Source organism: Cetorhinus maximus, chromosome 2 (genome assembly GCF_964194155.1).
Source record: "Cetorhinus maximus chromosome 2, sCetMax3.hap1.1, whole genome shotgun sequence".
NCBI classification, from domain to species: domain Eukaryota; kingdom Metazoa; phylum Chordata; class Chondrichthyes; order Lamniformes; family Cetorhinidae; genus Cetorhinus; species Cetorhinus maximus.
The window spans coordinates 46,622,113-46,634,850 of NC_135880.1; the positions used below are offsets into that span (position 1 = coordinate 46,622,113).

Here is a 12,738-nt window from a genome sequence, read left to right on the forward strand (position 1 = left end):
ACACTTCAATCTGATCAACCCTTATCCACCTTATCTCCAGACGCTATGGCTTCTTTTTTAACTGTTCCTCCCTCACACCCAGCCTGGTGAAAACCATTGGTTACTCTCCAGTCTTATGGCACATTTTGTCTTTTTATGGAAATTTGAAAAATTATAGCTGGGCAGCTAAATTTATTTTTCTACCAACCCCCTTCACCCCCCTCTGTGCTTTCCCATTTAGATTATGCTCCCATTGCATTCTCCCAACCAAAGTGTGTTGCTTAACTTTTTGTCACACTACCTGCTGTCACTGTGGTAAAATATAAAGCTAATCTTATCTGCAGCAATAGGCAGTGAAACTTGGATTAAAATTAATTTGTTACTTTGACATATTGTAGTCACTTGCCCTGTAGCTTCCTTTGGATTTGTATGTAGGGTATACATTTAATAACACTGGACATTTCTGTACTTTCATGTGCCTTAATACAGAATGATTGTCCTGCATAATTTGTAATTGTGTTCTTTATTTTATTTTTTGAATGGTGTGCATTGTGAAAAGTGACATAGGCCCTAATATGAATAGTAGGTTTTTTTCATGGAAATCTTAATTTTGTAGTTACCACTTGCCTGTCACTAATGCTGATGACCTTTTTCTTGCTGAATAAACATTTTTGACAGCTTCAAACCGTTGCTGTAGGGATGCTGATTGATCAATATTCACAGTTGTGTTTCATGTCAATGTTGGTTCATTGCTGCAAGGGCTTTTAACAGTGTATCCTGGCAACGTATTTCTATTTTTACAAGTTATATTATGTTAGATTAAAACCGTACAACATGGCATAATTGCAAACAATGAGACTGGGATAAAGAGGTGTTTGACAACCTTTGTTGGCAAAACCTTTGGCCCATGTTTTGTTACTTTGTATTGTGTGCCATTCTAAATAAGTCAATAAAAGTTTGCAATGAATTACAATTAACTGCAATTGACAGTTTATAAAAAATTAAGAACAGCTGATTTAAATAATCAATCGAAGAAAGAGGCAAAAGCATTGAGATTATTTAAAATACAATTAGGTGATGTGAGAGTTAATGTACTGGACCAACATACTTTTGATGTGTGTAATGCTTTTTCTCATTTCTGACTTTTATTATTCTTGTGTTGCTGTTTTCTAAATCATTGCCACAGGAGTGATGATTCCAGAAGTCATTTATGGCTGATTGTTTCTGTGAATTGGCCACCATCGCCTTACTTAGAATGATTTCATTTGAATTTCTTTTACCATTTCATTGCCAGAATTCTCTGGAACTGACAGTCCCTTGTTTCTTCTGCTCCACCACCTCATCTCCTTCATTCATCCACCTTCTGGTGAGGAAGACCATTTAGGTTCATCTTAGATCATCCATCCAGAATGACCCGAAAGTTCCCCCATTGCAGGATTTAACTGGTTCTTAAATGATTCTGGAATTTCCACCTCTTCTCCTTTATCAAAGAGCATATTTAGATTATTGATCACTCTTTATATGAAGACGAATTTTCTAATACCAGTTCTGAATTTGCCTTTTACAAATTTGACCCCATGTCCTATTCACAATTCCATACTTAATTTTCCATTATATTTTTAATCTTGTATACTTCTATTAGATCACCTTTCAGATGCCTGCATTTAAAGCTTAAAACACCAGTTTCTCCATGTTTTTTCATAAATCAAATGTTTTAGTCTGAGGTTCAACCTTGTGGCTTTTCTTTGCATTGCATCCAATGCTTTAATGGCTCATTTGTACCTTCCTGACCAGAAAGGAGCAAGGTACACAGTTCAACTGGAATATTCTAAGCTTTGATTATGACTTCCTCTGACATATCCTAGTGTTTTAGTAATGCAATTCAATCCTCTATTGATTTTGTTGATTGTTATATTGCATTGGTTGGTCATTGAACAATGAATTCCACGCCTACTAGGACATCCAGGTTTGCTTCAGTTTCATTTTTAGCTTTTCAGCAATATTCATGGCGTATGTGTGTTTATTTTTCTTTCCTGAGTGCAATGCTTTACATTGATCAGTACGAAGTTTAATTCGGCATTGTTTCTTCCACATACATATTTTGTACAACTAATTCTGTAACTTCTGAGCCAACTCCTTTTATACCAGCACCCCTCTTAATTTGACATCATTTGCAAATTTGACCAATTTGCATTGGGTTTCTGAATCCAAGTCGCTGATGTGAGTCAGGAACAGTAATGATGCTAACGCTGATGCCTTAGCAACCCACTTACTACTCTATCTTCCACCTCCCTCATCCTAACTCATCTCCTCCCAACAAAAACCTGTTGCTTTCTACTAGTCTTCATGTGGAGATTTATCTTCTTTTCCTTCTTAGGCAGTCCCTTGGGACCGGGGGTGACTTGCTTCCACTCTGATTCGATGGGTTCTGAGTTGGCTGATGTCCAGTGTGCAATCTGCAGATTCTGCCACATGTGGGTTAGTTTGTGCTTGAAGAGTAGGGTACATGGGTTATTTGGAGATTTCTGTGCTCCCTCCAATGCCTTGACTTCGCCTCTGCATGTTCCTGATGAAGTGCCTTAATGTGTTTGGTGCCTTTCCGAATGAGCCTTCTCCATTTTGGCCCATCACAGTCTCCCATGAGTTGGCGGGTATGTTTGACCTCTTCAGGGATGCTTTGAGGCCATCCCTAAAGCATTTCCGCTCTGCTTCTGGGTGTCTCCTCTTGTGACCAAGTTCCCAGTAGAGCAGTTGCTTTGGGAGTCTGGTGCCAGGATTATGAATGACATGTCCCACCCAGCAGAACTGGTTTTGAGTGATCAGCACGTCAATGCTGGACAAGTTGGCTTGGGAGACGGCACTGCTGTTGGACCTCCTTTCTTGCCACCGGGTTTGGAGGATCTTGTGAAGGCACCGCTGGTGGTACTTCTCCAGCGCTTTGAGGCGCCTGCTGTTGGTCGTTCAAGTCTTCGAAGTCTATAGGAGGGTGGGGATCACTGCTGCCTGGTATACGCTCAATGTCATTTTTTGAAATCAACCATGATACTTGCTGGTAGAGAGACCAAGGACCTCTTCACAGGTGCTTGCTATGTTGGACTTCAGGGTCAACCAGGCACCATGGGCACACTCCTGGTGACTAGAGGTTCAGAGGTTGCTGGCGAGGCACTGACTGAACAGGGCCTTTGTGGGATCTTCGAGGCCTTTGAAGTTAATTTTCTTGCAGCATTGCTTCTGTTGCCTCCACTGTTTGTGGGCCAGGCTGATGGAGATGGTAGATAGGATAAGTGATGATCAGTCCAGCAGTCATCAGTACCTGTCATAGTGTGGATGATGTGGACAGCCCTGCGGTCCCTTGCTTGAAAAATGATGTAATCGAACAAGTGCCAGTGTTTGAGCCGTGGGTGATGCCACGAGGTCTTGTGCTTATCTTGCTGGTGGAACAGTGTTGGTTGTGACGAGGTTGTGTTCTCGACATTTACTCTTTCGTTGCCAATCACATCCTTCCGGAGATTTGCATCCTTCCCAACTCTGGCAGTGAAATCTCCAAGGAGGATCAGTTTGTTGCCTGCTGGGACTTGGGCTAGGGATTGCCCAAGGTCAGTGTGGGATCCTTCCTAGGTCTCATCTATTGCCTCAAGTGTAGGAGCATATGTGCTAATGACAGTGGCACGCGGATTCCTCATTGGGGTGAGCCGGGCAGTCATTAGATGCTCACTTATCCTACAGGGAGAGTCACTAAGGTGCAAGACAAGCTGATTTGTGAAGGCGAAGCCCATCCTGTGGAGGCGTCATCCCCCCCACTATGATGGTGGGCAGCACTCAGGTCTGTCACTGCTGGGGTTGCCTATGAGGGTCCTGACATTCCAGGTCCCAAACTTCATTTTGGCAAGTGGAAAATGTCTGTGAGTGATTTTTTAACGCGGAGCCAACTACCACACAGTCTTAGCAGAGCAGGGCCTTGGTCCAATGGCGAGTGGGTTCTAAGACAATTGGAGGCCCAGCTGCGCTGTGAGACATTATCATGTTCTGTGCATGATCATACACAAATGCGCATGTAATCTGTGGTCAGGAAAATTATCCAGTGACTTCAGGAAGCCTCGGGACAACACGTTGTTAATCTCACCAGAATTCTAAAGAAGTCTAGGTGGTTTTTTGAGACAGGACAACCTTCTCCTAAATTTATGTTGATTACTTTTAATTAAGGTATTATTCTACTGATGATGTTCCAAATTTCACTCGATAATCAATTTAATTATTTTACATAGGATTCGAGTAAGACTAATGAATGTTCATGACATCTTTGTCAATCTATCCTTAGCCCCCACCTATCACTGACCTTCTATACCGCTTTACCTGCTCCACCCCCCTTAAACAGTATAAATTCCATCACATTTCTATTTCTCTTTAGCTCTGAAGAAGTCATACGGACTCAAACATTAACTCTGTTTCTCTGTCCACAGATACTGTCAGACCTGCTGTTTTCCCAGCATTTTCTGTTTTTATTTCTAATGAATTTAAAATTGTGTCTAAGTTATCGCTCCTTTTGACTATGGGCACCATGTTGGCTTGTTTCCAGCCTGCTAGTGTCTCCTTCATGTTCAGTAATTCCTTCATTATGATTTTGAGTCCCTCCGAAATCTCCATAATCTTCTCTGATACTTGAGCTGTGGCTCAGTTGGTAGCACTTGCGCCTATGAGTCATGAGGTTTTGGATTCAAATCCCATTCCAAGAACACAAAAACCAGGGCCTACACTTCTGTTCAGTACTGGGCAGTGCACTGTTGGAGTGCTGTCTTTCGAATGGATGTGATAGCACTCGGGAGAGTGCAGAGGTGATTTACCAGGATGTTGCCTGTTATGAGGAGAGATTGGATAGACTGGGGTTATTTTCCCTGGAGCAGAGAAGATTGAGGGGGGACATGATTGAGATGTATAAAATTATCAGGGGCATAGATAGAGTAGACAGGAAGGAACTTTTCCCCTTGGTGGAGGGATCAGTAACCAGGGAGCATAGATTTAAGGTAAGGGGCAGGAGGTTTAGAGGGGATGTGAGGAAGAATTTTTTCACCCAGAGGGTGGTGGGAATATGGAACTCACTGCCTGAAGGGGTGGTAGAGGCAGAAACCCTCATATTAAGAAGTATTTGGATGTGCACTTGTGATGCCATGGCATACAAGGCTATGGGCCTAGTGCTGGAAAATGGGATTAGAATAGTTAGGTACTTGTTTGACTGGCGCTGAAGGGCCTTTTTTTGTGCTGTAGACTTCTATGACTGCATGTCTGTATGAATGAGATGTTAAACTGAGGCCCTGTTTGCCCCCTCAGGTGGATACAAAAGATCCCATGGCTTTATTTCGATGAAGATCAGGGGTGTTATCCCCGGTGTTGTGGCCAATAATTGTCTCTGGTAAACATCACAAAACACAATATCTTATTGTTGTCACATTGCCGTTTTTGGGATCTTGCTGTGCGCAAATGGGCTGCTGCATTCACTACATTACAACAGTCACTGCACTTCTAAAATACTTCATTGGCTGTCAAGTGCTTTGGGATGTCAGGTGGTCGTGAAAGGCTCTATATAAATACAAGATTTCCATCCTGTTTATCACTCCGCATTTATTGTTTTTGAGCCTGTTTAGCTCATATTGGACTTAACTTACAACAAAGTCATTAATTTTGCCTGGGAGGCTAAATTGGTCATCTCTTCTTATGAATACTTGAAGGAAGCAGTTATTCAAAATGTATGCCACCTTATGCTTGTTCTCTCTTTTTCAAGCCTACTTACACTTCTTATGCTTCTCACCTCTTCACTGACTGTCCTTTTAACTGTGGAAAACTTCCATCATGTTTCCATCTGAAGCTATGCATTTTTCTGTTTCTATTTGCTCCTCTCATTACAGCTTTTGACCTATTTCTGCATACTTTTGTATGCATTCTGCTGATCCCCATCTGCTTTCTCCTTGTAGAATTTGTAGGGGTCATTGTTCCTCTTTATTTCTCTCTTGAATTGTTAATAAATCTATTTAGGGTCATGCCTGATTAGCCTGATGTGTCTACTTTTAGTTATGTACCTAGTCTGCATGTCACTGCTTCTCCGTCAAGAATGCCACCACTTCCATTTCTGTACATTGTTTGAGTACTTTAGGGATACCAGGTTGAGATGAGAGTTGCCTCTGGTTTCTCTGTAATTTTGCTAGTCCTGGAAAGAACTCTCCCCTTAAGGCGCTTACATCTGCATTTTTAGACTCTCAACTGTCTAGCTTTAGCCTTCCATTCACCATGACAGCTCTGTAGCTGTTGATCTGTTCAATCAAATCTTCACGTCAACATTTGATGTCTTTGACATCATTAAAACTATTATGGCCTCTCACTTTGGTTATTCCTCTTGTACTGCCTTCATATCCTCCTCCTTAATTCCAAGGGACACAAACGTGAATGTTTATGGCCATTCACCACCAGACCTGTTGGGATCACATGAAGCACTACTGGCTCCTGCAATCTTCTGCCAAAACTGTTCACTATTCCTGGGTCACCCTGGAATGCAAAGGCCCCTGGTTCTCTTCTCTACTGTAAAATGTCATCTCACCCCTCTATCCCCTGCATCCTCCATCCTCACCTCCAACAGCAAGTGCAAGGAGCTCCTGGACTTCTTTGTCACAAAGATTGAGACCATCCGTTCAGCTGCCTCTGCCACTTTCCTCTCTTCCCCTGGCTCACTAGGCCAAACACCCTCTAAGGCTGCCCCCCCTACCCCGGACCTGAATTTGCATCTTTTTTCTAGTTTCTCTCCTTATTTCCCTCTCTGAGCTCACCTTATCCATGAAACCCGCCTCCTTCACCCATGACCCTATTTGCATCAAACTGCTGGCAACCAATGCTTCCGCACCTGTACAAGTGCACAGCTGCACAGCAGCCTGGAAGGCACTTCAGAGGCCTTGTTCTGAGATATATAATGTGCAAGTATGGCCACACATAAGAATCTAAAGGGACTGTGCACTGAAAAAAAACTGGCTGTGCAACAACAAATAAATTTTATAGGGAATATTGCTGACCATTCTGTTCTGTTCCTGGTCCCCTTGTTATATTGTTAGTGGTTTGCTGTCCTCGGGTATTGCTCCTTCCCCTTCAAATCTGCTGTCATCACCTTTGTTCTCAGAAGATCCAGCCTTAAATCCCTGTCCTTGCAAACATTTTTTCCCATCTCAAAGCTCCCATTCCTCTCCAAAGTCCTTCAAATTGTTGTTGCCTCCTAAATACATGACCATCTTTCGCGGAGTTCTATGTTTGAATCCCTCCACCAGGTTTCTGATCCTGTACAGTACTGAAACAACCTTTATCAAAGTTGCAAGTGATGTATTATGTGTCATGACCGTGGTAAACTATCTCTCCTTGTCCTTCTAAAACTTTCAATAACCTTTGACACAGTTGAGCACATCATTCTCCTCCAACGCCTCCCCCCTGTCATTTATTTGGGTGGGACTGACCTTACCTGACTCCAATCTTCCCTACCCAGTTTTAGCCAGGGAATCACTTGTTATGGGTCATCTTCTATTACCCCTGATTTCCCCCAAGGATCTATCCTTGGCCCCTTCCTATCTCTCAACTACATGCTGTCCCGCAGCAACACCATCCGAAAATACAGCATCAGTTTCCACATGTTGTTGATGACGCTCAGGTCTACCTCACCACCATCTCTCTTGATCACTCCAGTGTTTCCAATTTTTCGCATGGCTTGCCTGCATCCAGCATTGGATGAACAGAAAGTTCCTTCAGAAACGGAAATGTAATAATTTACCGTGTTATGATTGTGCTTGTAATTCTTCCAGCATAACTTAGTGACTGTTGCCTGGGAGGGAAGCCAAGTGGTAGTCAGAAGTGGCTTATGAACATTCTAGGACTCCAGTTTTTTAATGGCCGTTTAATTACTATTCACTATCACTGTTGGCTCATTTTCCATAGCTTCTCAATTTCCGGTGTGTGATCTCTACATATGGGAAACACTTGACAATGAGCATTTGTAATCCGCGTTGACATATTTAGCAACACAGTGCAATGCAGTATTTCAAGTAAAAGCACTACATGTTCTTTCCCCTTCAAATGAATGTACTCTTTTCATTATTTAGCTATAATTAATATCCTTATTCAAACAGTAACCACCCATCTAGATATTTAACGAGGGAAAATTGCAGGTAATTTTTATCCTAGTCTTTCACTGGAGCAATGATGTCTTAATGCCGCCTGATAGATATAATGTTTGCAGTGGGGGAGGGCAGTGAGATCTCATTTGATGGAGCCAGGGATATACAACAACAACAACAAATTAATGCCTTTAACATAATGAAACGTCCTAAGGCATTTCACAGAAGCATTATAAAACAAAGTATGACATGAAGCCACGTAAGGAGATGTTAGGTCTGATGACCAAAAGCTAGGTCAGGGAGGCAGGTTTTGAGGAATGTCTTAAAGGAGAAAAGTGAGGTAGAAAGATGTAGGCATGGCCATCAGTGGTGGAGTGATTAAAATTGGGGATGCACAAGAGGCCAGAATTTGACAGACAATTAGTAGACAATTAAGTGAAAGATTGTACAGTCATGGAAGCTGAATTGGAATAATTATGTGTATTAACCATTACCTTTCATATTTCTCCCCATTAAATTAAACTGGCTGATACTGGATGGTTAAGACCCTGACATTGTAACATGGTGTAAATAGCAAACAGTTTCGTACTCCCTCACCCTCCTTTATACCCAAGTGTAAAGGGAGCACAGTGAGGTTTATTTCCTTTTCTCTTAATAAGGTACAATTGTGTGCATCTTTTGCCAAAAACCCTTCTTTTGGAAACAGTGTACAGGTAAACTTTATCAGCTTTATAATACTTGATAAAATTTACCAGATAACTTTATTTTGGCTTTTTAAGGGGTAGCACTGGCAACCTGTGTTACATCATGTAGGAGAGCATTGGCATGGCTACCAGAGAAGTAAGGTACTTCAGGGCAGGATTTTGGAGAGACTTGTGATTGTCATTTATTTGAGATTTTCCCTTTTCCCTTCACCAGCCATGAACCATTGAAATGCCATTCTTGTGATTTCTGTATTAACTTACTGGTGAATCACCAGTCAGAGGAGCTATTCGATACCTTCCTCAAGTAGGCATCTTCAACTTTCTTTAATCAGGAGCCCGGATAGTTCTATTTAGAACTGAAAGGGGACAGATGGGTCAAGACAATACTGACTTATTTTTTTGATATGATTTATTGCAATTTTTTTCTCAATAACATGAGTTCACCTGGATTTGACTGCAGGACAGTATTATAAGTACACTGATCCTGCTTCTGATGCCCTCTTTTCACATAAAACAAACCTAGCAAATAGTAACACAGCAAAGTATAGTGCAAACCGCAATTTTGTGGTAGTCAGTGTGAGATACAGTTATTGCAATTTCATGCCTTCTGTTTGAAATAGCCAGAATATACAATTGTAATCTCCTAATAAGGACTGATTGGAGTAGAATTTCCTTGAGCCTAACTGACCTGTTTTGCCAAAGATCTTTGGTACCACATTTGGTTGAAAGGTACCTTGATGTTGACAGCAAATCATCCCATCTTTCCTGCTGTAAAATCATCTGCTCCAAAAGCATCTTTGTTTTTAAAAGGAGGTTCAGGTCCCTGAGCTCAGGAGGCGAGGATGGATTCCAGCTGGTGCTTCATACAACAGGTTACTGTTCCTTCTCTACTGACACCAGCTGTTCCAATGCAGCTGTTCAATACCCTGTACTCTTTCCTCTCTCTCACTACCTAGGAATGAATGTATTTGAGCTGGTGTTTGTGAAGGTACAAGTGAGTGCTGCTGAAGGGTGTTGAGCTTGTCAGAGTACAGGCACAGCTTCCTGGGGATAACATAGTAAAAGTAAAGAATATAGGACACAATAGTGTCATCATGATAAGCTTTGAAATATAGCTTACAGCACACTAAATCGGATGATCATGTCATCAGTTTTATGTTAGTGGCAATGGTTAAGTAGTGTGAATAAAAAAGAGCTTGAAATATTGAGCTGGGAGAAATCTATAATTATCAGCGCCTCCCTCAATGCCCTTTGTCTAATGAACTGTTATGGAGCTCTTAATATTGTTTTTTTAGAAACAGCAGGATTCATTTTGGGCAAAGGGTGAAAATGGGCATTAAATGGTTGTTGTGCTAATAAGGCAGCCCTGTTTCAAAGTCTGGACTTAGCACACAGTTTTGGCACCAGTTGCCGACTGCCTTAATTTGAACTTGCCTGGATGTGCAAAACCAGAAATCTGCAGATTTAGCGCTAAAGTGCTGATTAGCGTAACGTAATCGTATATGTGGGATCCTTGCACCCACTTCCACTGAAGGTGTGGAGGATGCTGGCTGGCACACAGAGGCACGTTGCAGGATGGCTCAGGGATGGAGAGAGTGGGTGCACAGGTTCTTTGAGCTGGCAATGGAGGTCCTGGTGGAGGGTATCCAGAGGACGATACAAGGATTCGTGGCACAGTAAATAGTGTAAATGGGAACATGAAATTACAAGGAGGCATTGATAAATTAATTGAGCGAGTGAACAAAACTAGAAATGGAATTCAACATAGGCAAGTGTGAGGTCATCCATTTTGGACCAAAAGCAGATGGATCCAAGTATTTAAATGGTGAAAAGCTAGGAACAGGTGTGGTCCAAATAGATTTATGGATCCTTGTATAAGGATTGCTAAAATGTTGTAGTTAGGTACAAAAAAAATTAAAAATGCTAATGGAATGTTAGCTGTTATAACTAGAGGGCTAAAATATAAAGAAGTTTTGGTAGAGCTGCACAAAACCCAGGTTAGACCGTGGAATACTATGTTCAGTTCCTCACATCACACTTCAGAAAGGATGTATTAGCCTTGGAAGGAGCATAGTGCAGATTCACCATATTGTTAACAGGGCTCCAAGGATTGGATTATGAGGAGGGATTACATAAACTAAATGTCTACTCCCTGGCATATAGAAAGTTAAGGGATGATTTTGAAAGAATGTTTATGACCCTATGTGTGATATCTTGCACTTATGTTAACATTTCTTTAGAAGCCATGTTATTTTTATTGGCCATAGATTATCACACTAGGGTTTCTGGTTATCTTCATACAGGTGATAAGTTATGGTGATGTGTTATAGACCACTCGGGGAGTCTGAGTTGCTGTAACAACATGCACTTTTACATGCATGTAGTAACCTGGAGCTTTAGATAGTGATGGTAGAGGCTCCAACTTCCTTTTCATCAGAAGATGGCCAGGAATCTCCCCCACTCTTACTCCCTACCAATGGCATGTATTGGAAGGATTTTCAGGTTGATAAACAATCTGTTTGGCCACAATATGAACACACCTTCCTTTGGCTATCAAATGAATCTGGATGTGAACCCGGAGTCTCTGACTCAGAAGTAGGGTCGCTACCCACTGCCCCACAAGACCTACCATGATAAGTTATAGCCTTCATGAGTTCAAAGGGTCACTCCGATTCTACCTGCCCCTTCTTTTGTTTACAAGCGATAAACAATTAATTGACAGTTTCTGTGATTGATGCCAACATATCATTGCTAATAAGCTTCCCTCACCACCATGTTAATGGCAGCATTAACCTTAGATTTATGTTTGGCTATCACCAAGAGTTTGTCATTACTTTTGTTGTAATAACTATGATGAATATTCGTTCACTCAGCAGGTCAAGGATTTCTTTTTACTCTTCGCTGATGGTCCTTTAATTTGTTATACTTCTTCAGAATTTTAAGCTCTCCTACTATTTCTAACAGGATATGTGTGTTAATTAATTGTGGGGTTCAGTGGTGCTGATTGTTCAATATGTTGTAATAATGTGTTATACTTTTACTTTCAGGTAAAACCTCTGACGCTATTTGTTACCCACTATCCCCCGGTGTGTGAACTGGAAAAACTCTATCCTCAGAATATCAGGAATTATCACATGGCCTTCTTGCTGAATGAGGAAGTTGATGAACAAAATGGTATGAATGAGAGTTTGAGAATGGACGTATGAACAAATTCAACCTTCTTAACTGTGATATCCTGGTCAAGGAAAGACCATATGTACAGCCTTGTAACTGCATTGGAAGTGAATCTTTTTTTTTTCTTTTTTTCTGACTTTTGGTTTATTGCAGATCGAAAATCTGGTATCCTTAATAACAATAACAAAACAACAGCTTGGATTTATGTAGTATCTTTAATGTAATTTCATAAGGGCCCCAGGGTGCTTCATAGGAACATTGTAAGTCATCCCTATTTGGGGTACTACCGCTCTGTTTCGAATAAAAAGGCTAACCAAAAGAAATTAAGTGAACTAGTTAACATGGATAGCATGATGTGCCATGTTGCTTTAAATGTTACAGGAAGCATTAAGGAATAAGGTAAAATTCATATTTACTACTTTATTCAGTCATGTATAATCTGTAAAATAAGCCAGCTTTATGACTAGTTGCCTTGTCTCAGTATAGTGTTCATCATTTCCACCTGTTGTAAGATTGGAAAAACTCATGTTTATCTCAGCCAATAGTTATTTGATTTTAAAGAGATTAGATCTGCCTTCGCCTTCTGAAACCTGGCTATTCTGGTGTGGTTTGACCAAACTCTTCCATGAACAGTCTAGGATATGTTCAGAAACACCACTTAGATTGCACATGTAATCAGTTGCAGAACAATGAGAGGCTATAAGGAGGTCAAGCCAACCTGTACTACAAGCCAGCCTACATCT

At 41.2% G+C, this 12,738-nt stretch overlaps 1 protein-coding gene across 2 annotated transcripts in view; it reads left to right on the forward strand.

The window, feature by feature from the left end:
• The window catches only part of msh3 (mutS homolog 3 (E. coli)), a 336,423-nt gene that overhangs the window by 271,483 nt on the left and 52,202 nt on the right, over positions 1-12,738 (forward strand). For both annotated transcript variants that reach the window (XM_078564469.1, XM_078564461.1), the window contains exon 22: positions 11,869-11,995. In XM_078564469.1, coding sequence (XP_078420595.1) covers positions 11,869-11,995 — 127 coding nt within the window. The remainder of the gene's footprint in view (positions 1-11,868; positions 11,996-12,738) is intronic.